This window comes from Hirundo rustica, chromosome 20 (assembly GCF_015227805.2).
Source record: "Hirundo rustica isolate bHirRus1 chromosome 20, bHirRus1.pri.v3, whole genome shotgun sequence".
In the NCBI taxonomy this organism is placed as follows: Eukaryota; Metazoa; Chordata; class Aves; order Passeriformes; family Hirundinidae; genus Hirundo; species Hirundo rustica.
Genome location: NC_053469.1, coordinates 7,604,927 through 7,628,819, shown reverse-complemented (window position 1 = coordinate 7,628,819; position 23,893 = coordinate 7,604,927). Strand labels below are relative to the sequence as shown.

Sequence of the window (23,893 nt, the reverse complement as noted above, 5' to 3'; positions counted from 1 at the left end):
GCTGGCCGTGCTCTGGGGAATGCTGACTGCTCCCACCGTGCTGCAGGGGTGAGCGATGGGGCGGTGGAAACCCCAGTAGTGACGCCGTGGGGTCCCCGGAGAGCTGGCAGGAGCAGCACTGTGACTGCCAGGAGCTCCCAGGGATGGGCTGGGATGGAGTCACACATCCCTCGGATGATTTCTGCCCCAGGCACACGGGAAGGATGGCACAAAGGGGTTGATGATGCCCCTCAGGAACCACACTGGGGTGGGAGAAGAAGTTGTTCCTCCTGTGCTCTCCCCTGCACCGGGGGACAGCTCGTACCTGTGAGGAGCTGGAGGTCAGGAAGGGGCTCGGAGAGGACGCCACGGCACTGCTCCTCCACGGGCAGCGGGATCACCAGCAGGCCATCGGCCAGCTGCGGGAAGTCCTTGATGAAGTTATTCTCCCTGCAGAGAGAAAAAGACAACTGCAAAGCAACGACGCAGGGCACGGCCGGGCAGCGGGGCTGAGCCGCCCTGGTGGCACGGGGACAGGCGGCTCAGGAGGGCAGGGCACATCTCCTCGGGCAGGAGCCCCGCCAGGGAATGGCGTTTGCAGCCTCCCCACCAGCCAGCCCTGGCTGTGCAGCCCTCGGAGGTGACGCCTAACGAGCTCCCCGGGGACCACGGCTCCATTAGCACTCCAGAAATACCGAACTGCTCTCAGCCTGGGGACCCGGCCACTGGGTTTGGCCCAGATTTTCAAAGTGGGCCCCTGGAGAGAGGGGGCGAGGAAAGAGGAATGGCTGCTACACCCCAAAACTGCCCCTTTTCCACGCCTGCAGCATCTTCCTGTGGGCAGTGACCAAGCTCTGCTGGGGCTCCCCAGGCAGCATCATCGCCCCCGCAGCTTTCACCCCTCCGCAGTCGCTCGCTCTCCAAAAGGCAAAAAAAGTACATTTTACAGACAGACACAAAAACCCCCACTCTCGTGTACAGCTCACGGTGTAATTTTACCACACATGCAGGATCTTTTCTAACCTTGGCAGGTATAACATTGTATAATAGGCCCCTAATGAATTGTTTCTAGAACAACGGTACCAGGGAAATTATTTGAAATGGTGAACAGACAGGTCTCTGGGAGACGAGCCTCCCCCTGGTAAGCGAAATGCCTCGCGCCTGCGCCGAGGAAACAGGAGGGGGGATTTTAAATATTGATCTTAGAGCCAAAATATAGGCCAGGAGGCTTTGCATCCTCCGGGTGTGGAGACAAAAGGGCAGCGGAGCAGAAGAAAGGGAGGTTCCTGCAAAATCAGGTCAGCCCCAGGAGCTTGGGGGAGGTTCAGACTGGCACCGCCTGCCCCAGCTGTATTTTTTGTAATATGTTTTCCTTTAAACAGCTGCTGATTTCACTCACCTTCCCTGGTTTTACCCCTTGTAGCCTGTCCCTGGGGGGATGATCCATCATCCTGTGGTCAGCTCACAACTGGGGACACCCTGGCCACCTCAATGGGTCCTGGCACAGCGAGATGCTGATTTCAGGGAACGCTTCCCTGGGATCCTCCCATTGCTCTGGGGTAAAGATGTGGCCACTGCAGCCTGCACCAGAGGTGAGCAGGAAGCCGTAGCCCTGTGCAACCAGCCTGGGATGTTCCCAGCCCCAAGGCAGGAGAGGAGCACAGCGAGGAGCATCTGAAGGCAGGGACACATGAGTGGGGCACAGGAAGTGTTCAAGGCCAGACTGATGGGTCTTTAAGCAATCTGGTCTAGTGGAAGGTGCCCACAGCAGGAAGGTTGAAACAAGAGGATCTCTAAGGTCCCTTCCAACCCAAACCATTCCATGATTTCCCTGGCTGCACCCCCATTCCAGAGCCACCAGCACCTGACTGCATCTCAGGAGCCTCACTTCCTGAGCTGCCTCAGTGCAAAACAGAGAAAGTGCTTTATTTTTTCTGAGGGGAAAATCCTCTCACCCTCAGAGTGCTCACAAATCTCCGATTGATCCCGCTGGGTACGGGATCCCCATGGTGGAGCGTTCTGCTGCTCTGAGCCCTTTGCTGTCACAGCAATTCCAAACAGGGAACTGCCGTTACTGCCGGAGCTGGGAGCCGTGTGGGTGGTGGGAAGCAGGGCTGCACAATAAAGCAAGTGGGTAGGGAACAGGGGAAGAAGCGTGTTGGTGCCTCTGCTGCTCTGCCTCGGCTGAAAAGGGAAAACATCAGTGCTGCCAAATCCCAAAGCCGTGGGGAAGCGGGATGCTGCACTGGAGAAGCGGGATGCAGCTGCACGGAGCCTGCCTGCCATCCTGGAGCGTGGGACCGTCCCTTTCCTGACAGATCAGCTCCCCATCCGGCACCAGGGTGAGCACAGGCGCCGGGAGGGTCACTGCCTGCCCACACACATATCCCAGCTCTGGGAAGAGCAGCAGGGGATTCCCAGGAGGAGCTGGTGGAACCTCCCCAAGTGCTGTCTCACATGAGGGGACGGACCTGGTGTGGCCCAAGGGACACACAGAGATGGCATGACAGATGCCAGGAGCTCACGTTCATCCAGCACCCTGCACCCTGACACGGGGCACAGGGGACAGAGAGGCGGCATCTCCTCCTGCCCCCACCTGAGCCATCTCACCCGTGCCATGAGCCGGTGAAACAGCTGTCCCTGGGAACACCCCAGCTCATGCACGAGGCAGGACAGCCTCAGGGGCCACTGGTCCATCCCTGGGCAGCTCAGGAGGGAGAAGATGAGGCACGAGGGGACCCGCACACAGCAGCTGCTGCTCAGAGCTGCTGCCTCTATGAGAAGGTATTTACTGAACAGCCACGTTCTGCAGGACCCCTCTTATCCATCTGTTCAGCTGTTCCACACTCGAAAGGCCAAGGAAAAAACAGGGGCAAGTGGGAGCCAAGGAGTGGATGTGCTTCATCATGGGAGGGAGCAGCAGTGCAAGGCAGGACTTCAGGAGCGCTTCCATAATGCATCCTTGCTGCCAAACCCTTCCTGCATCTCTTCCAGCTCTCCCCACCTCCAGGCCCCTGCTCCCTGCCATCCCAAGGCAGGGATGAGCCGAAGCCATGCAGGGGGAGCATGGCTGGGCAGAGGGTCTGGGCACAGCACGGTCCTGCAGGGGCAGGATGGGATAGGGACACACCAGGCAGGGCACACTGCTTCTGGGGTGTGCCCAGGGCACAGCATTCCATGGATTGGCAGCTGGCACAGGGCTGCAGCTCCTCTTCCACGGGGCCCTCTTAATAACCCTGTGGCTTGCACGCTGCTCACTGTGGAGGCACAAAAAAGAGTTCCTGCCAGACGTTATTGCTCTCTGGAAGCTGTGATCAAAGCCATGGCGCTCTGTGCAAGGGGCAGGGACACGGAGGAGGGCAGGGATGTGACAGCATCCCCACGCACGTGCTGCCACACGTGCCTCCAAGTGGGGCATGGCCGAGCCACCAGCACCTCTGCAGGGACAGATGTGGGGTCCAGAGGGTTATTCCAGCGGGATCAGGCAGGATGCAGCCCCACAACATCCTCCTGCGTCTCTTGCTCTGCCCCTGGCATCTCCCCAATGGAACAGCTGCCCAGGACTCACCGGAGCAGTGAGCACGCAGCTCTCTCCAGCGCGATGCACACGGAATCCACTCCCCGGCACAGCGCTCTCCTGCTGGGGAGCTGAGCATCTCCCAAGGCATTTTGCAGCTACTGAGTCATTACACGAGGAAATGCAGTTTCTCCCAGCAGCATCTGACCCAGGGCACGCGCCTGCCTTGGAGAGAACTGATTCCGTACAGATGAGCCTGATGCTGGGAAAGGTCAAACGGCCAAAGGCTTTAGCGAGCTCTGATACTGGCAGGGTGGGCTGAGCAGGAAGGCAGCTGCCTGGATTAAACTGAGTTCAAAATCCTGGCTTTGATGGGCACTTGGTGTGTCCTCGGTGGAGTCCTGCAGTGCACCCATTGCCTGGGGTGACACAGACAGCTGACAGCAGCTCCCACATCTCGGGGTGCTGGTGGGGTGACAGCAATGAGCAGCTGCTCAGGTACCAGGAGCAGGGCTCAGGCAGCAGGAGCCTGCTGTGCCTCTGCTCTCCTGTCCTCCTGAAACCAGACACACAGAGCAGCCCTGTTTTCAGGGACTGTGACCTTTAATACACAGCCAAGGTCATGCAGCAGAGCTGTGGTGCATCGCTGGGCTGCATCACTGGGCTGCATTGCTGGGCTGCATCGCTGTGCTCCACAGTGCCAGCAGCTCACACAGCCCCTGGGAAGCCTCCAGGGCAAAATGGGCTCTGGGGGGAAGAGAGCCCAACGCAGGTCCTAGGGAGGAACTGGAGTGCTGTGTTCTTCCAGGACTGGGCCACAGCTGCTGGATTCTGCTCCACGGCACGATCCTGCTGGCCCTGGGGCACCGTGTCTCCTTGCTGAGATGCTCAATGCCAGAGCCAAGCTGGCAGTGGGATTCTGGCCCGCAGCAGGGACAGCTCAGCTGGTGGCTGACATGCATTTCATTTGCCTGTTAGCAGCACTGCTGGGTGAAGGAGCAGCTTCTCCTTAGCTCAGCCAGCTGCGGCTCCCTCCCTTGGCACTCTGCTCCCCAAGGCCATGGCCTTGAGCATGGACTCTGCAAACCCACCCTTCCCTGCAGCTGCAAAGCTCCCACTGCACATTCCAAGCAGCAGCTGACCTGGAGCTTCCTGCCCGCGCCCAGCACTGACAGCGGGTGCACACCCTGCATCGCAGCACCTGGGCAGGTACATTCATGGAGGGGTAGATATATAAATATTATACATGAAATGACCCCACAAGTGATTAGCTTATGCCCTGAAGCGTGAGATTTAATTACCCTTATCTGAGCCAGCACAGCTACAAATGTTAATCACATTATCATCCAGCGAGCTTATGTTCAGCAAAGTGACTATTGCAGGGCCGCCCTTTCTGCTAGGCAAGCCTGAGAGGACGCCTGCTCTGGCAAAGAATTAGTTATTAATCTTGCTTCTTTCTGCCCCACAATGGCTCCGGGAGAGCACGATGGATTTGAGGTTATTTAGTGCCAGCTTTTCACCCAGATTTCCCAATGGAGAAGCTGCCTGCTGGGGTGGCTGCAAGATCAGCAGAGCCCAGCCTGACATGGGGGCACTGAGAAATAGCTTCCTTTTAGCCTGTCATCACCAAAAAAAAAACCAAAAAAAAAGTAATGTTCTGGAGTCACTGGGAAACAGAAAAGAGGGTGTCCTGTTGCCACAGCCACTTAGGAGAAGGTAAGCACACTGTAAATCTCCCCCAGCACGTCTCCACGACCTCAGGCACCGGTGAATTATAAAGGTTTAATGCAAACCCTGTGAAGCAGCAGTTACTTACTCCAAATTTACTGAGCATTAATTTCAGCGAGGCCCCACTCCTGTAGAACAAGGCAGGATAAAAGAGGAGAGACCAGTCGGGTTTTGCCAGGTTCTGGAGCCCCTTCAATCCCCCAGCTCTCAGCCTTACCCACTGTTTGCAATGAAGTGTGGTTGGACCAGGCTGCAGGGAAGGAGGAGAGCACCAAGAGCATCCCTGCAGCAGCCCCTGGTGCTGTGGATAGGATCTGTGCTGCTCATCCATGCCCCCAGCAAATCCCACCTCAGCGCCAGCAATAAACAGCCTGGCAATATCCAGTAGCTGCCCTACCCCCTGGCTCAGGGAGAATTAGCATTTAAATTGAGGTGTTTCAGGCGGTAAATCACACCAGGGCTGGGGCCCTGGTGCTCCTGGGCTGGTGTGAGGTGTTTCACGGCTGCTGCTCTGCACCATCCCCTCCACACACCCCCAGACTGAGCCCCAAACCCTCCGTGGGGCTGGGAGTTCCTGTGCCCCTTCCCATCAGCATTGTGCTCTGACAGCACTGAATCTGATTTCCCACAGAGCATCTCCAAACATCCATCAAATCCTGCAGCCCCCCCTCGGGGCCACACAGGTCCAGCAACCCCGCTGAGCACTGAAGGAAACTCAGCCAGTGGTGCCCACCCCTGTGGCATTGAGAGTGAACATGATGTTCATGATTCACCATCGTGGAGAAGAAGTGCATCCTCCCCTGAAGCCATTTCTAAAGGAAACACAAAGGAATTCGCTCTGAGAGGAGAGATGGAGAAGCTGTGAACAGCAACCAGAAACACCCGTGGCTGGAGAAAAGCGAAAGAATCATAGGATCACAGATTTGTGATTCCAACAGCGTTGGGATGGACTTTAAAGCTCATCTCATCCCACCCCCTGCCATGGGCAGGGACACCTTCCACTATCCCAGGGTGCTCCAAGCCCTGTCCAACCTGGCCTTGGACACTTCCAGGGATCCAGAGGCAGCCACAGCTTCTCACCCAGGGCCTCACCATCCTCACAGTGGTTCAGCAGCCTTGTCCTGAGCTTAGAACCTGGGGCCACCGTGACACATCTGGGCTGTGTGCCACCCCTCCTTGAGTGGAGGGCCTGGGGAATGCCCAGCATCTTGGATGGATAGAAATCTGCCCATCTGCAAGGGGCTGGAGCTGCCCAGAGTGTGCCAGGAGGATCCATGTCTTGCCCAATCCTTCTGCTCTTCAAGGTGTCTCCCTCCATTAGCTTTGCCAGTGCTGACAGCCAAAGGCTCTGACCTCAGCTTCCACAAGGTCAGCAGCTTCCAGCTCTTGTACAAGTCAATGGAGAAGATGACACACAGATCTCCTGGAGCAGCCCATGGAGCTCCTGCCCACCAGGCTGTGAGATGGCCTGGGCACAGTTTCCCTCTGGGAATGATGTGTCTGAGCTGAGAGAGCTGGAGCCAGGCTGGACACGTCCTGTGGGTGCTGATTCCAGCGCTGAGCGGAGCCAAGGCCGTGGATCCTCCCCCACAGGTTGTTTGGGCGCTGTTTGCAATCCTTCCCACGTGCTGCTCCAGCAGCTCCACGCCTGGCACTTTCCTTGGCATTGTTTGCAACGAGGCAACAAATGCAAAACTCCCACTGACTCCAGAGGAGCCAGGGCTTCCTCTGGGGCTTCCCAAGGAGGCTGGTGCCTGACGTGCACCCAGCTCCTCTGGGATTTGGGCACAGCACCCCGCAGCCTGTGGCTGCTCTGTGCACCAGCAGCCCCAGTTTTCCAGGGGAACCCACACCCCAGCTGCAGTGCCCTGGGAAGCACAAGCACAGCCTTTTAATATTAATATTTGCCTTTCCAATGTAAATTCGTGCCCAGCTCTCCACTCAGCACACACATCCATTCCCTTTAACAATTTAAGATCTTAAACATTTCTCTTTTTTTTCCCCTCTCCTAAGCTTCATTGTTAACCTTTAAGATGAAGATAAGGCGTGAAGGTTTGGAAAGGAATTAGGAGGGCCGTTGGAAATGAGCCAGGAGCAGTGTTAATGCTGGGCTGCACATCATATCTCTTCGGTTCTTCTCTCCCCCCAGGGTGACTCGGACTGCTCTTGACTACCACCATGGTATTACAAACTCTAATGAGGTTTGGAAAATAAGAAACCCACTGCGGCGTGGGAGAAACTAATAGAAATTGTTTTGTCTTCTCTCTATTAGTCATTAGAAGCAGAAGAAAAACAGCCACGGGCAATGGCAGGGCTGCAATACCGCCACACATTTCATGTGCTGGCACTCCGACAATGTCATCTCAGAGCAGTTTTTGCTCCCACTTCCCCTCCACACCTGACCTCCCATACGCCAGTGTAGGCTTTGGCTGTGCCAGCATCCCTGTGCCACCATCCCGAGCCCAGGGTGACCCCAGGGCCTGCCCCAGGTGTCCATGCAGGGTGTTTGTCCAGCCCACGGCTCCACCAGCACGGACCATCACCGGCCTGGTGTCCCCAAGGGACAGGGACAGGCAGTGCCCAGGCAGGGAACGCTCCCACAAGCGGCAGCACCATCAGGCAGCCAGAGCATATGGAGAATTAGCCGGGATTTGTGACCGCGGCTGCAGAGTCGTGTTTCTGTGCGTGGAGTTAATTACAGAGCCACAAAACTACGCACAGGGTGAGGTGCCAGCACCTGCAGTGACCTCACCCCTGCCACCCTCCCAGGGAACTGCGGTGCCAGGAGCCAAGCCCCGGTGCTGGGCTCAGCGATGTGCCTGCAGCAGTTTCTCCTGCCAGCTCTGTGGCCGTCGCAGCCCAGCTGCCTGATGACAAGTGGCAGCACTGCCACACCTTCCAGATGTTTGCCTGCTGCCCACGGGCACGGGCACAGATGGCAGCGCTCCCTGGAAAGCTGGGGCCAGGCACGCACGCTGCTCTGCCTGTGCTGGGCTCCTTCAGCCCGTGCTGGGGGAGAAATGAACCGGCACAAATGCCTCCAGCTTTCACCTCCAGGGATTGTTATGGAGGCAGCAGCCCGTGGGACACTCCTCCTGCAGCCCAGGCAGGGACAGAGCCCAGCAAAGAGCATCACTGGGGCACAGGGAGGAGAATGAGGGATGCTGGACCTGTCCCCATCACCCGCTCCAGCTTTCCTCTGCACAGAACCACCAGCATCCAAACCAGGTCACACTGCCCAGGAACCCGTGCAGAGGAAGATTTAGGGGATGTGGATTATGCCAGAGGGGGCAGGAGGGCTCCCAGCACAGCCTGCCCACCACTTCTGGGACACTGGGTACAACTGATGGGAGCCAAGCCCAAACCCAGCTCTTGCTTCCAGGTTTATGCAGTCACGAGCTACGCTGCAACAGGCACAACAGCAAATCCTCCAGCCCTGGAGAGAACACTTGGGATGGGAAAGGGGAAGGAAAGATTTTCTGCTGCACTGAGGACTGCATCCAAGCCCTGCTGCTACCTCGGAAGCAGGTATGGCTCGACAGCTGGCAGAGCTGTGGAGCGCTCAGATGTCCCCACGCTGGTGACTGCTCCTGACTGCATTGCCTGCAGCAAGGATTCGCATTGCTAAGTCAATGTCAAGCTGATTTAGTCCTTGGGTGGGGAATCTCCATCAACCAGCGCTTGCACGAGCAAGGAGGAGCAGTGACAGGCTGCTGGATGTCAGCCTTGTCCCTGGAGGTGGCACTGAAGGGGCCCCGTGGTGTGGGCAGCACAAACCCAGCTAATGGGGACCAGCACAGCGCCCACGCGGCGATGGAAAAATGCTGCTATCACATCCTAAAGTCGTGTGATCACAATTTACTGCCTCAAGCCCTCCTGTCTCACTCTCCTCTCACTTCTCAGATGAACATAACCTCTATTTTCATGTGGCCTGGGTGGGTAGAGAGCTGCCATAGCCCAGGAGCATGTGAGAGGAGGAAGGAAGAAGCAGCAATTCCTCTCCACAAGGCTATAAAGCCAATAAAGACCCCCTGGGATGAAAGGTACTCCATAAATCTGAGCTGTTATTATAAAACCAATCTCCACCGCATCTCTTAATAATGCAGATTAACTGTGCACTAACACGGCTATAATTAATATCATAAAAGTCAGAGATGGGAAAGGCCAGCAGGCCAGCGAGGCCGTGCCATGGACAGCTCTCCCCACAGCCCAGGGGAAGGGGAGAGCTCCTGGGTGCCACAGGAGCTTGGGAGAGGGAAGGCAGGCTTGGCAGTGCCAGGCACTGTGAAGGGAGCGGTGACAAGGAGAGGGTGGCACACGGATCACCACATCTCTGCCAAACCCAGGATGGGAGCAGAGCCCAGCTCTTGGTTCTGCAAGTACCCAGTGCCAAGCTCTCATCCCTCCTGTCCTGTCCATACAGTTATGGGGTTATTTAGGTTGGAGAAGACCTTTAAGATGACTGAGTGAAACTATTAACACAGCACGACCAAGGCCACCCCTAAGCCATGTCCCCAGGTGTGACATCCACACACCTTTTGAATCCCTCCAAGGATGGTATAGCTTCACCACTGACCTGAGCAGCCTGTGCCAGGGTTTGACTCCACTTTTGGTGAAGAAATTTGTGAAATATCCAGTATAAACATCACCTGGGGCAATCTAGGCTGTTTCACCTTGTCCTATTGCTTGTCACGCAGGAGAGGAGACCAACATCTCAGTGTCTCCCCTTGAACCTCCTTTTCTCCAGGTCAAACACCCCCAGCTTCCTCAGGTGCTCTTCACGTGCTCCAGAACCTTCCCCAGTTCCATTCCCTTCTCTGGACACACCTCAGCACCTCCATCTCCTTCTCTTTGGGAGGGGCCCTGAACTGACCCCAGGATTTGAGGTGCCCTTCCCCAGTACAGAGCACAGGGGGGCAATCACTGCCCTGGCCCTGCTGAGCACGCTATTGCTGGCGCAAGCCAAGATGCCACCTGTCTTCTGAGTCACCTGGGCGCATTGCTGGCCTCTCCAATTCCTTATGGATGTCACCATCAGCTTTTCACAAGCTGGACTCAGAAGACCTCAGGGAGCCCCTGACAGCTGTGTGTGGACACGGGTCAGGGGGCATGAGTGTGAACTGACCATGGCAGGCTCTCTGCAGGAAGAGCCCGTGTCCCAGCCCACCTTCCCAAGGGATGAGCATTCCCTCAGACCCTTCACCTCCCATCCCACAAGGACCTTCCAGAGCCAGGACACACAACCCTGCCATACACACACAGACGCCTCAGCAGCATTCCCAGACTGGGATCCCCCCGCCCAGGGAGCAGCGCTGCTCCTCACTGCCTGCCAACACCGCTCACTCTCACAGCCAGCCCCAAGGCGCTCTCCTTTCCTCCACATCCCTCTCCCACGCTCCCCCTGCGTGGTCCCGGCCGTGCTCCCTGCACAGCTCCTGCCAGGGCACAGCCCTGCTCTGCCCAATTAGCGCTGCTGCCTGGCAGCTCCGTGCGTGCCGCGGGCCCAGCTGTGGGAATGCAGAGCGGCACTTCCCCCGCCGCAGCAGCCGCTAACGAGATAATGAATATTTTCATCAGCTGCGGAGAACACAAACATCTGCTGGGGGAGCAGGGGTGCAGGGGGAGGAACAGCTCCCTGGCATCCCTCGCTGCCAGGGGAAGGAAAGTTCTGCTCCCTGAGCTGGGAAAAGCCTGGGGCTGACATTCCATCAGCTCCAGTGGGTGCTGGCACCGTCTCTGCCAGCAGTGCCGTGGCTCTGGGCTGTGCTGGTGTCTGTAAGAGCCTTCCACCCCCTGCCATGGGCAGGGACACCTTACACTGTCCCAGGCTGCTCCAAACCCTGTCCAGCCTGGCCTTGGGCACTGCCAGGGATCCAGGGGCAGCCACAGCTGCTCTGGGCACCCTGTGCCAGGGCCTGCCCACCCGCTGATTGAGTATCTTCTTCCTCATCTAAATCTCTCAGTCATGGATGTACAATTGGTGTTGGGCTCTGGCTGCAGGGGCAGCTTCCACTGCAGCCATCCCTCCTCCTCTTCCTCCTTCTCCCTAGGGCTGAGGCACATGCTGGAGCAGTGTGGTTCTCACAGGCAATGACCAAACAGCAGAGCCTGACTCTGTGAGGTTTTCCTGTGATCTGCACAGACAGGAATGAAACAGAGCAGCTCAGAGCACATCCGGGGCTGGGATGGGGCAGCAGGAGCAGGAGGCGGCTGCGATGGCCGTGTCCGTGTTCACCAAGGGTGTGACGGCCCATTTCCTAAATCCTACCTGCACCTGGTGCAGAATCATTCTGAGAAGCTGTAGTATTTGAACAATCTCTGTTACAAAGCATCTCTTCCACCCTGGACCCCTGCACTGTCTGACACTACACCTGCTTTTGTTCCTGTGGAATAGAAAATGCTCCCAACCAAGGAGCACATGGCTGCAGACTGGGCAACACCAGCTCCAAGCCACACAATCTGTCATCCTTTCTGGTGGGATGAGAACTTTGAAATGCAATGGGATGCAACAGTGACCTGCGTAACTGATGGAATGCTGTGCTAATTGCATTAGTCATTTATACACTGGATTGGAAAAAAAAAAAACACCTCACCGCTGAGCCTGGCCAGTGAAGATGTGCTCAAAATGATGCGTGTCTGTGGGCTCTGAAACATCCCACACATCCCACAGCTGATCCTACCTCCACAGAGCTGCTAAACTCCCAACAACCCCTTAACTGCTTTGAAAGACATCGCTGCTCCCAACTAGCGTGTCTGAGGTTTCAAAGTTGCGAACAGGTAATAGAACTGCAGCAACAAACAATAAAAAGACAAATGAAACGGAAGGCAGCCACTGGAAAAGAGATCCATCCATTATCCTGGCCTGAAGGGTAATAGGTAAACAAGGCCCTGGTGCACTGGCTGGCGCTGGGCTCACCGGCACGGGGATAATAAAGAGCACAATTATAACCCCTGCGCTTGGAGCTTTCAAAGGGAGGGAGGAAAACAGGGGGGAAAAAGATGGTGTTAATTTAACCACTTATAGTCATGACATTTGTGTCGCTGAGGGGGGAAGCAGGATGTCCCTGCCAGGCCTGGCCTGTGAGCTCCCAGCCAGGGGCATCAGCAAAGCCCCTGCAGCCTCTCACACCCAGATGGGAGGCTGCAGCCAGCTGAGCCCCCACCCCAGTCCCTGGCAGCACCCACAGGTGGGAGGGCAGCAGGTGAGCGATGGATGGGTGGAGATGTCTCCCAAAAGAGCCCTGGCAGGGATGGCACTGAGCTGCCAGCTCACACTGCTCCCACGGTGCTGGTTTATTAAGGGATCGATGAAAAGACACATTTAAAATTAACTGCCCAAACATTATGGCAATTCCCCACATGATCCCAGCGACCTGACAGCATGAACGGAGCTGTGAGGAGGCAGAGCCAACTGGGAGCAGCTGCGGCAGTGCCCATCCCTCCCTGCAGCACCCGGGACACCTCGGGCACTCAGCACCACCACCAGCCTGCTCCCTTCCCTTCCCCAAGGCTGGAAAGAAGCAGCAGCCCTGTTTAATAAGCGGGAATGGGGGGAACAGCATCCTCCAGAGGCTGAGCTGCAGAGGGAAGGGCGATTCCAACTCACAGGAAGGCGCTCGGCACGGCATGGCACAGCAGCCCTGGACCCTCCAAAGCCATCCTCCCTGGATATGGAGAAGGGAAACCACTTGGTGCCTGGCAGGGAGGGAGCACCAACATGAATGTTCTCCCTGCCTCCAGGCACCAAACCATTCTGGCTCCTTATCTGCCCTCGACACCTCGAAACACCCTGGGCTCGCTGCATCTCTGCTGGGAGGAATTGAATGGGGGCTGTGTGGGTGTTCCTGTGTCCGGGGGCTTTACCAAGGTGGAGCAAGAGCCAGGATGAGAGGCAGAGGTCGAAGGGGCTCTGGTAAGGGCAGACAGCTGCTCCCAGCTGCCATGAATTACCCTGCCATCCCATTTGCCATGCAGCAATAATCCAGCAAATAAAGCTGGCTCCACGGGCAGTATTTTGGGATTTCTCCATATTAATGGCATAAAAGCAACAGTCTGAAACTGCAAACAGCTTTTAAACAAAAAATATCTATTCCCTCATGGCAAAGAGGAGGCACAGAAACAGATAAAGAATGAACAAACAACCCATTTGGAAAATAATTCCTCAGTGATTTGGGAACGGCACTGAGTTCAGGCTCTGCCCCACCGTGAGGCAACAGGGGGAAAATCGCTCTAATCTGGTTTTTAGTGAGCTGCAGTCACTGCTGAGCCTCCCAGCTAGGCCAGGAGGTGTGACTGGAATAGACCAGCTCCAACCCCATCCACTTATTAACTTCACTGAGCATTCTGCCAAGGGGAACAACCTCTGTTAAGGAAAGGAGAGGGGTGCTCAGAAGAAGACGGCTCTGAATGTGCTTTTGGCTCAGCAGTGGAAGGACCAAGGGAGGCTTCTGGTGAGTGGTGGAAGATCCCTCTTCAGGCCTCTCCCAAAGAGCCCACAAGAGACTGCACAGGAGCAGCATCACTGGAGGAGTGCTTTGATTTAAATCCTTGCAATAAGGCAGCAGCAGCGATGCCATGGTGCATTCCTCCAAGTGGAACCTTGATGTTATCATGTCCAACAGAGCAGTCAAGCTCTGTCAGAGCTCAGTCAACCTCCACAGAAGTCATCAGTGGTTATTAAGCCACCTCAGCAGAGAAGAAGCTGCCCACAGAGCTCCGAACTCCTGATGGCTGGAGTGGAGCTGCAGGGATGCTCACACCCTGCTGGGCTGTGGCTTCATGGGCACTGATGGATGGGGAGAAGGGTCCTTGGCACCAGCACAAAGGGCCATGTCAGCAGGGACAGGCTCTAGGCAGCACAGCGAGGTGTTCCATCAGTGCTGGGGGGTGTGGAGCACACAGCAGGAGCCAGCCTGGCTGCTGCCCAGCCCTGCTGGGGTACACTGCCCTCAGCAGCCAGCATCTGCCTCCTCCACCCATCCCCAGGGTGTTACCATCTCCTCAGTCACACAGCTGAAGTGTTTGGATCAATGCCTGAGCCCCTTGGATAAAATGCCATCTATTAAAGGGGAAATGCAAAGTGTGAAGCCGCACTGACTGCAACCACACGTTGGTCTGAGGTCTGAGACCTCCCGAGCTTTGCTACATCTTCACACCCACCTGTGCTCTGCGTGCTGAAGGCACCCACTGCACATCCCCAGCCCTTCCAGCTCTTAGATACCATAACAACATCACTGCTTTGGGATTTGTCCATATCCCTCCCGACACATCCCACTGATGTGCTGAGCACGGCCAGCAGGGTGCCCAGAGGATGGACCAGGCTCTACTCAGTGATGCCCAGCAATGGGACCAGGAAGAGGCAATGAGCAGAAACTGCTGCCCAGGAAGTTCCATCTGACCATGAGAAAGAACTTCTTCACTGCCCAGTGACCAAGCACTGGAACAGAATGCCCTGAGAGGGTGTGGAATCTCTCTCACTGGATTATTCAAGAACTGCCTGGATGCAATCCAGTGCCATGTGCTCCAACTGGACCAGACGACCCAAAGTCATTCCCTCCCGTGCTGTTCCCTTCCATCTGTTGGAAGGAGCCGCTTTGGTTCCTTCCAACCTGGCCCACTCTGCAGCCCCCGGAAAGGCAGAGGTTCCAATTTAGTCAGTGCTGCAGCCCCTCCCTGCAGAGACCTCCCTGACCCCCAGGGGATGGAAATTCTGCAGTAACTGATCAGAGCTGCCCAGGCCAGGGTGTGTGAGGCAGCTTTTCCCAGCACAAAGGCTCCCTCCCAACCCCATGCTGACATGCCTGGCAGATTGAGAATATCCTATTTATTAAAGACACTGAAGATGTGGCGACATGGGAAGCAGACACCATTCAAAAGATTGTCACATCTGCATAGCTAAAGGATCCCAGCAGTCATAAATCCCTCTAAAATACTCAGCCCCTTGTTCTGATAGCAGGTTCTTGCTCCTACTTCGCAGAAACAGGCTTTTAATCCCTAGTATTAGGCAGCTTCCTGCTATGTTTCAAATGCACCAAATTAAGGGCTTCTCTAACAGCTGGTGTCTTAATGCTCAGAGAGGTTCTTGCATATCTATGAAAATCAGAGGCAAATTACATCTTTTAGTTAATAATTTCTTCTCCATTAACCTCCTTCTCTTCCCTTGTTAAGAGATGATGCAATGGTGCTTCTACGGCGCGACCCGCCGACACCCGCGGCATCCTGGCCGTGGGGGAGGACGCTGCACGCAGGGAGCTGAGCCCTTCTCATCACTGCCTGGGGCTCTTGGAGCCTGCACTCAGATGGGAAAAGGGCAGCTGTGCTGACCTTCCAGGCTGCTGGAAGCATTTCTGCAGCAAGATGTGCTGCCTCCCTCCCGGCTCCGAGCTCTGAGGAGCCACTCCATCGCACGCCACAGCCTGCGCCACGTGGGAGCTCTGCAGGTTGCTCCTGTTCCAGACCTACTTTCTGCTGCCCCTCACTGCTGTTACACCTGGGACTAAAGAGCCTGAAGCCCCTGTGCGTGACAGCAGGTTGTCCAAAGAACTTGGCTGTCACTGCACAGCTCCTCACTGGGAAAAGCTTCACCCACTGCGCACCCTGGCCAGCGTGGCAGGAGCGGTGCCAGCCCTGGGAAGGACTGACAGCCCCTTTTTAACCACAGAACCTGTGAGGCAGAGCCCCAGGGAGTGCTGTCTGGCCCCTGCAAGCTCAGGTGCTTTATTCCAAGGGCAGCCCTGGTAGGATCTAAAGCAGTCGACGCTGTGATTCCAGGTGCGGTGTGATTCCAGGTGTGATTCCAGCCAGAGCATGGCAAAATATAACGGGATGGGAACGATGGAGTTGCCCACAAATAGAACTTTAATGGTGGTAAAATGACAAACTTTGAGACCACATGGTCCAAAGGGCAACATCCAAAGATCCGGGAACGTGGCTAACAACAATATCCAAGGTTATCTGAGGGCAGGGATCAAATCCTGAACGTGGGACAGGAACACAACTTTATATGTCAAAGGTCCAACTGAAAACCAGAACCAGAGACATGACCTATTTTGGAAAGAGCCCCATTAGCATCCTGATTTCCATATCCCTCCTCCCATGGTCTCAGGCTTATGGTTTCTGCATAAAATCCTTGTGTGCTTTCCAGATGGAATTCAGCCCTCAGAACAGGGGATACATTTGCTACCTGGGAGCAGCAAAGCATACCTCAGGCCCACCAGCTCATGGAAAACTTCATCTCTGCAGCCCTGGCTTTGCTCTGATGGACCCACTGACAATTATAACATGAGGGAGAGAAAGCAAAGAGGAGTCTACTGGGAAAACTGCCTTTGTGTCAATTCCCACTTCCAGCTAAAGCTGCAGCTCTGCTGGCTCCAAGCACTCTGCTGGCTGTGGCTTTCCCAGACCTCTGTGCTGCTCTGTCATCAAGGGAGCAGAAGGCCAGAGCTCAGCTTGAATCCACAGCCAAGGAGTTTTGATCAGCTGGGCAAAAACACCTGGAAAAGCTCTGTGGGCAGCAGGGATGAGGACCCACAGCTCCAGCTAAAATCAGAGGCAGTGATGAGGTCTTGGTGCCCGAACAGGAAGGAAACAGATGCTGGGCATGGAAGAGCTGTGTCTGGGTGGGATGTGGGCAGCATCCTCTCCTGACTGGGACTAGGGCTTCCGCTTCAAAACTCACCTCCCTGGCTTACAGCTGATCAAAACACAGCTGCATTCAGAAGACCTGAAGAAAAATAACTAAATAACTCACTTGCCAGTCCTGAATTCAGTGAGCTCTCCTCTGTGAGCCCTGCAAGGTGAAGGCTTTTACCTTCAGCTCATTTACATTATTTATCATGCTATGTGCACAGCTCCTCCCAGTGCTGCACTGGGGGCACTGAATAAAACCAGCTGGCACAGGCTGGAGACACGGCAAAGGAAATGTTCTTTCACACTACACTCGATCAAACAACTCGTTGTTGCAGGGTATCACAGAGCTGGAAGACATCAGTGTTCAGAGATGAGTTAACACCTCTGAGAAAGGCCCACGGAGCATGGCTGGATGTGTCTCATCCTGACAAGACACACACACTGGCCCAGGAGGGTCCTGAGCTGCTGCCAGAGCAGGATGAGCAGTTGGAAAGCCATGGATGCTTCTTGTCCTCTTGCTCTTCTCCTCATGAGCAAATCAGAGCTGCTGGCTCTGTCCCAGTGCACCTCGGTCCCATCCCACCACCCTGATATTCCCAAAGCCAGGAGCAGAACCAGGACATACCTGAAAGTCATCTGGAACACCTGCCCTTGGTTGACGTGCTGGCTCCTGTTGTTGTAGCCGTGCAGCATCTCCCCAAAAAGGGTCTCATTGAACTTGGCATCCGACTTCAGGCACTTGGGGCCCTCGCAGATGTCAGACAGCATCAGGCAGGACTTCCCATCCGGGGCCAGCTTGTACTCCTCCACACACCTGTGGGGCACCACAGCCCTGGTCAGATGGGCCGGGCACAGAGCCACCCACCCCACGAGCCTCTGCCAGCCCAGCCCAGCCCCACCACCTGCAGCAGCTGTTTGGACACGGGAAAGGTCACAGAGCCCAAATTCTCTGTCCTGGCTAGGCTGGGTGACCAGTGGGCATTGTGTCCCCTCCCTGCGTGGCCCATCTGCCTGCAGTGAGGTTGGGTGGGGCTTGGAGCACCCTGGGCTGGGGGAGGTGTCCCTGCCCATGGCAGGGGGGTGAAATAAGAGGAGCTTTCAGGTCCCTTCCAACCTAAACCATTCCATGATTTTGTGCTGTCCTGCCTGGAGCTGCCCTCGTGCTGGAGAGCAGAGCTGAGCCCACTGCGTGTCTGCTGCTCGGGTACAAACATTCCCCAAGCCACAGCACAGCAAAATCAAGCTCCTGCCCCTTCTTGCACCCAGAAATACCCTCCTGCAAGGAAGCAGCTCCAGCCTGGCTCCTCCTCTGCTCTTTGATCCCAATTTCAAGCCTATCCTGGGGGAGATTCACATGTTCATCTTCAGCCAACAGGAAAGGAAACTGAGGCAGGCAGCAGGGATGTGATTTAACTCCAGGCACTGGAGACCTCAGTGGAATCTTTTGTAAATGAGCCATCCTGCCTCTTCCCCTCTTCCACCAGCTCCCACCTCACTGGGAAACCTCTGTTCCCTCCCCACTCCTTCCTCCCCACAGCCCCAGCGCTGTAACACCAACCCCACCTCTAGCCAGGCTTGCTGCCCTCTCCCCTTCCTCTGCTGCACTTCACTGCAAGCAGAACTCCCTGTCTGCCACACTTCTCCTTGCCTGTTCCCAAAGAGCAGCTCAGCCCTGAAAAGGAATTATGGAAAAAGAAGGTGGGGGGGGGGATGAAAAATGAAAATGGGAAACTCTCTGTCCTTGGGGATGCGAGGCTGAAATGCAGATTCATGCGGGTGTGGGTGGAGACTTGGAATGTCCCAAGATTTTCTGGACCCTCCCCACAAAGGATGCTGGTGTCCACAGGAATTCACAGCCCCTTCTGCAGGCATGGAGCAGGAAACGAAAACGTGCCCTGTTTTGGTGACTCAGTCACTGTGTGCTGCTAAACAATAATTAAAAAAAAAAGGTAGAGGGGAAAAAAAAAATACAACAAACCAGCAAAAATGGGATAAATAAAGGAGAAGTTGGCACAGGCAGAGCTCCCTGTCCAGGGTCCAGGCAGTCAGAGCTGCGTGAGGTCTTTGCTGCACCTGCAGGCATCGGGACTTGATGGATGCTCCTCAGAGTTACTGCTAGGAATTCACTCCCCTTCTTGCTCGTGGGCATTTTCTTTCCAAAAGGGCTTTTTTTCCCTTTCTTCATCCTAATCTGTCACACTGGGACACGGAGTAGGTTCCTGAGTGTGCCTGAGAGTGTGAGGCAGCCGTGGGGCTGGGGCAGGCGATGGATGGCTGCAGCTGTGCAGCATAAAGCATAAAGATAATCACTGAGCTCCTTTTCGAGCACACTGCAGCCAGGGAGATTCTCCTGAGAGAAAATGCTAAATTGTGTAGGATTATAAAATCCTGGCCAAAATCAGGGATGAGACTCTATTTTTTAAGGGAGGCACAGGGAAAAAAAAAAAAAAAAATTAAAAGTAGCATTTCTTAAACAAATCTTACACCTTCCCCTCCAACACACAATGTACAATTTTTGGGTCCCTTCACGGTGAGTCACGGATCCAACTGTACTGTCACACCCTGGGGGAGAGAAGGGAGGTGCATCTGTGCTCCTCACACTTCCCTCAGGAAAACCAGGTGCCTCAGCTCCCTGCTGGAATTCAGCTCCATCACCAGCCCTTCCCTTGGACACACAGCTCCAGGCTGGGTTGGGATGGCACAGGAGAGGGCAGGAGTGGAGATGGGGAAGAGGTTGCTGGTGGAGGAGCCTTGGAGGGGGCTGCCTGGAGGGGACTCACCCACAGAACATGAAGATGGTGCTGGAGGAGGGGTCGTGGGGCAGAGGCAGGGTCTGCTGCAGGCAGAGCTGCTCGCAGCCGCCGTTGAAGCCGTCGGAGCAGTCGATCCCTTTGGAGTAGTCGTAGCAACCGGTGCCATCCTTCATGGGCCGCAGGTCCTCGGGGCACTGCGGGACACAGGACACACAGAAAGGTCACTGCACCAGCGGGGAAAGGCCTGGTGGCTGCTGCTGCCTTTGCCCAGTAAGGATCTGCCCTGGCAAAGCCTCCTGGGCAGGCACACAGGCAGGGCACCCAAGCCCACGCACCACGGGCAGCTCAGCGAGGAGAGGCGAGAAGAGCCTTTTGTACGGTGAATTCCAGCAAAGGTTCATTCACCCAGCACGCCAAAGGGGTCAGGCACCAGAGACACAGATCAGAGCTGTGCACAGGAATAAGTGTGGGGTCGGGAGCCAAGGGTCTGAGGGCACAGGGGCGGTACGAGGGCAGTGCCCTACAGGGGACACAGCCACCAGGGACAGCACAGCCACTGGGGACACAGGGAAAGGAGAAACCACGGGAGCCAGGGACGTATGGGGAGAGCAAAACTCAGGTAGATCAGGGTGGTGCTGCAGGGCACCATGGGGGAAGTCTTTTCTTTCAGCCTAGGTGAGGAAACTCGATGGAATATTCTTCCAGGGAAAAGCCCTGGGTGTTTCCCTGAAGGATTCAAAGGTTTCCACAGTCACCTGTTCATCCTCCCCCACCCTGAAGCCCCTGTTCCATGGCCTCCCAGGACACAGTCCATCCCAGAGCCAGTGCTGCTGAACTCCTTTTCCATCTGAAGGAGATGAGTGACGGATGGGGTAGCCCTGCATCATATGGCACAGACCTTGGGAAAGGGACAAGGGCTGTGGGGCAAGGATTGGGTCTGCTGCCAGTGCCTCCCCCCTTCATCCTCCCTCTGGAAGCGGGTGAAATCCTCGAGGCAACAGAACTACACTGCAATAAAGCCTCAAGCCAGCCAGTGTGGGGCAAAGCATGACAACCCTCTGTGTTTTCTCCCTGCTCCTCCAAAATGAGGAAAAATCCAGTTCATCCCAGAAATAAACACCTCAACACCTGGGACCCACCCAGAGAACCATCTCAGCACTTGGTAATCACCTAGAAATCCATCTCAGCCCCTGCCAGGCAGGTCAGCAAACACGACGGCCTTGGCATCATGTCCAAAAGGATCCTGATGCCCGCTGTGGGCAGGACCAGCCCATGGCAGAAGCAGGACAGGGGGCAGCCAGGATGGCAGCCCTGGCTCATCAGTTTTCCACAGCCGAGGGAACCATGGCTCTAATTTCTAATTCCAGTTCCCCAGCTTGTTCTCCTTGCCCCAAGAGATAAAAGCCAGCAGGCGGCAAATGCCATCGATAAATTGTCACCCAGAGTAAAGCACACTTCCACTTTTGTTATTTATCCCTTTTCACCAAACAGACACGCACACAAACAACAACAAAAAGGCCAGTCCTTGGGGAAAAAAAAAAAAAAAAAAAAAATCTTGTCTGGGAGCAGCTCACAATTAAAAATGCATTGTGGAATTTCTTGAAGATGAGTGAGACTGGAGACGGCTCAGGTAGCGATGAAGGCAGGTTATAAATGTCCTCTGTCAAGCAGAAGAAAGGTTATAAAACCACTATACTTCGTGCTTAAAAAAGAAAATCAATTTTCCATGTGAGCAAAATGCTGTACATATTAATAAAAGTTCAGGAGACCCTGGACCTTGCGCTCAGTGACACCAGCAGGGTCCTGATGGGAGATGGGCTGCTGAGCCCCGCTCACTCTTGGCTGCTTAAGAAGCAAACAGGGACAGCAGGAAGGGGCTTTAGGGGCTCCTGGCCCACCCTGAGCCATCACAGAATGTTTGGGTTGGAAGAGACCTCTCAAGACCACCCAGTTCCAACACTACTGCCGTGGCAGGGACACCTCCCACTGTCCCAGGCTGCTCCAAGCCTGTTTCCAACCTGGCCTTGGGCACTGCCAGGGATCCAGGGGCAGCCACAGCTGCTCTGGGCACCCTGTGCCAGGGCCTGCCCACCCTCCCAGGGAAATAACATCTAATCTAAACCTCCTTTCCTTCAGTTTAAAGCCATCACACTCGTCCTACCCTGCTATCAGGTCTGTCCCCATCCTTCCCTCCACCTCCGAGAAACCCTGTGCCACTTCTCTACAGCAGCAGCATCAAAACTGCTTCTGCCCTGCCTGCAGCAACGGGGCTGTGCTGATCTCTGTGCCAGCTGTCCCTCAGATCCCTCACTGCCTCCTGTGCCCTCAGCTCTGGTGCTCGCAAACCCCAGCACCATCCTTGGGCACGCCAGGTGAGACGAGAAGGGAAGGCACAAGGCTTCTCCATCCCAGGGATCTTGGCAGCAAAGGGCTCTGGAACACCATGCTGTCCATCCTTGCAGAGCAGGCAGGGTCCCAAAGACACAGCTCTGGAATTAGCAGCAGGAAGCAGCAGGCTTGGGAGCAGGAGGCTTTCCAGCTGCATACACAACATAATGAAGGAGGAGAGGACACTGAGAACGATCCGTGATTTTCACTGCCCCGGAGCCGCCAGGGAAACAGCAGCAGGATGAGAGTGTTTGTGAATCTGCAGATACAGCTCTTATCTCCCATGCTCTCCTTGTCTGCCAGCCGTGCTGTGAGAGCAGAGCTCTGCAGATGGGCAGAGAGGATCTCCCTGGAGGACACGGGGAGCTCTGGCTGCAAACAGCAGCTCTGCTTCACGGCACCGTGTCCGCCTCTCCGCTGCTCTCCCCACATCCACAGGGATGGAGGGGCCAGGGCTCTGCTCAAGTTCCCTCTGGAGATCCTGAGGGAACTTCCAGGGTGCTGAAGGCAACTGGATGTGACTGCAAGGCAGCAGGAGCTCCAGGACCACAGCCAGAGGATCAGTCACGCCTTTTTGGCACTGTCACTTGGAATTCTTGCCTTGGCACAGATCCACGTGCTGAGCTCAGCACCTTCTCCAGCCCTCAGAGGAAGAAGATGGTTCTTTCCCCGTGACTGGGTTAGTGGGTCAGCAAAGCCCTCCCTCCCTCCGTCCTACTCTGCTTGAGGCCACCCTTGGGATATTCCTCCAGTTTTGGCTCTTAACCACCATGAAACGTGTTTCCTTTCAGCTCATAATTATGCGTCCTAATACCCGTTAATTACAGCAGGCAAATAGCTCAGCACAGCATTTGCAGAAGACAGTGCTCCTGTCTCTCCACATCCATCCCTGCTCAGAGCAGAGCTGGCTCTCCAGTCAGCTGCTGTGCTGCAGCACAGAGCTCTCCAGGGACAGAAGGCTTTGGGAGCCAACGTGAAAACATGGGATGTGTCCCTGCCCAGCAGAGCCAGGGGAACCAGCAAACTCAGCAATTAGTTCTGTCCAGGCAACCCCAGCCTCTTCATGGAGGGTTTGCAGGGATGAATAGGTGGATGAAGCAGTTACTGAGCACAATAAATCACAGAATGGTTTGGGTTGGAGAGGACCTTAAAAACCAGCTCAACTCCCTTGCCATGGGGAGGGATGCCTCCCACTATCCCAGATTACTCCAAACCCTGTCCAACCTGGCCATGGGCACTTCCTGGGGCAGCCACAGCTTCTCTGGGCTTATAAATCTCTGTAACACACCTCCCTGCCCCTGGAGCAGGGGATTTCCCATTGGGATGTCTCACCAATACATCAGTCAGGGGGAAACTGAAGTCCATTTGAGTGCAACTGTGCTCTTGCCCACAGGAGTCAGAAATGACCATGGAAAAAGCCAGTTTGTGCTAATCCTGACTCCCTGATGGGTCAGCTTGGGCTCCTGGATAGGCTTGGAAAGCCAGCACTCGCCCTGTGTTCACTGAGCTCTTATAAAGGAGCAGATCTGCTCTTGCTGACATTGATTTGCCTGGCTCGGGCAGCAGAGAACCAATAATTACGGTGAGTTTTAATCAATGCCCCATCAATTTAGGTGCAGTTCAATTTGCGATCTGCCTTGGCAGTGACACAGGACGGGGGGCTCTGTTGGGAAATGATTACAAAATCAATAAGCGGCTCGGTCAATAACTATGTCTGGGCGAGCACGGGTGGCACGTCCCACCCTGGTGGGAGGAAAGCTGGTGCCCCAGCAGGTCCTGGCCAAACACCTCGTCCACACATGGCATGGATTTATTTAGCCACGGAAGCGAAGGGATCCCACACAGTAACCCAGTTATTCAAAAGAAAAAGCTGTTTGCGGTTTACCACGTTAGACTCATA

General features: G+C 55.5%; 1 protein-coding gene across 1 annotated transcript in view; it reads right to left on the bottom strand.

The window, feature by feature from the left end:
• The window catches only part of ASTN2 (astrotactin 2), a 291,732-nt gene that overhangs the window by 113,641 nt on the left and 154,198 nt on the right, over positions 1-23,893 (bottom strand). The window contains exons 10-12 of the mRNA XM_058423166.1: positions 19,633-19,799; positions 17,478-17,666; positions 305-429 (exon numbers count right to left, since the gene is read on the bottom strand). Of these exons, the coding sequence (XP_058279149.1) occupies positions 305-429; positions 17,478-17,666; positions 19,633-19,799 (481 nt within the window). The remainder of the gene's footprint in view (positions 1-304; positions 430-17,477; positions 17,667-19,632; positions 19,800-23,893) is intronic.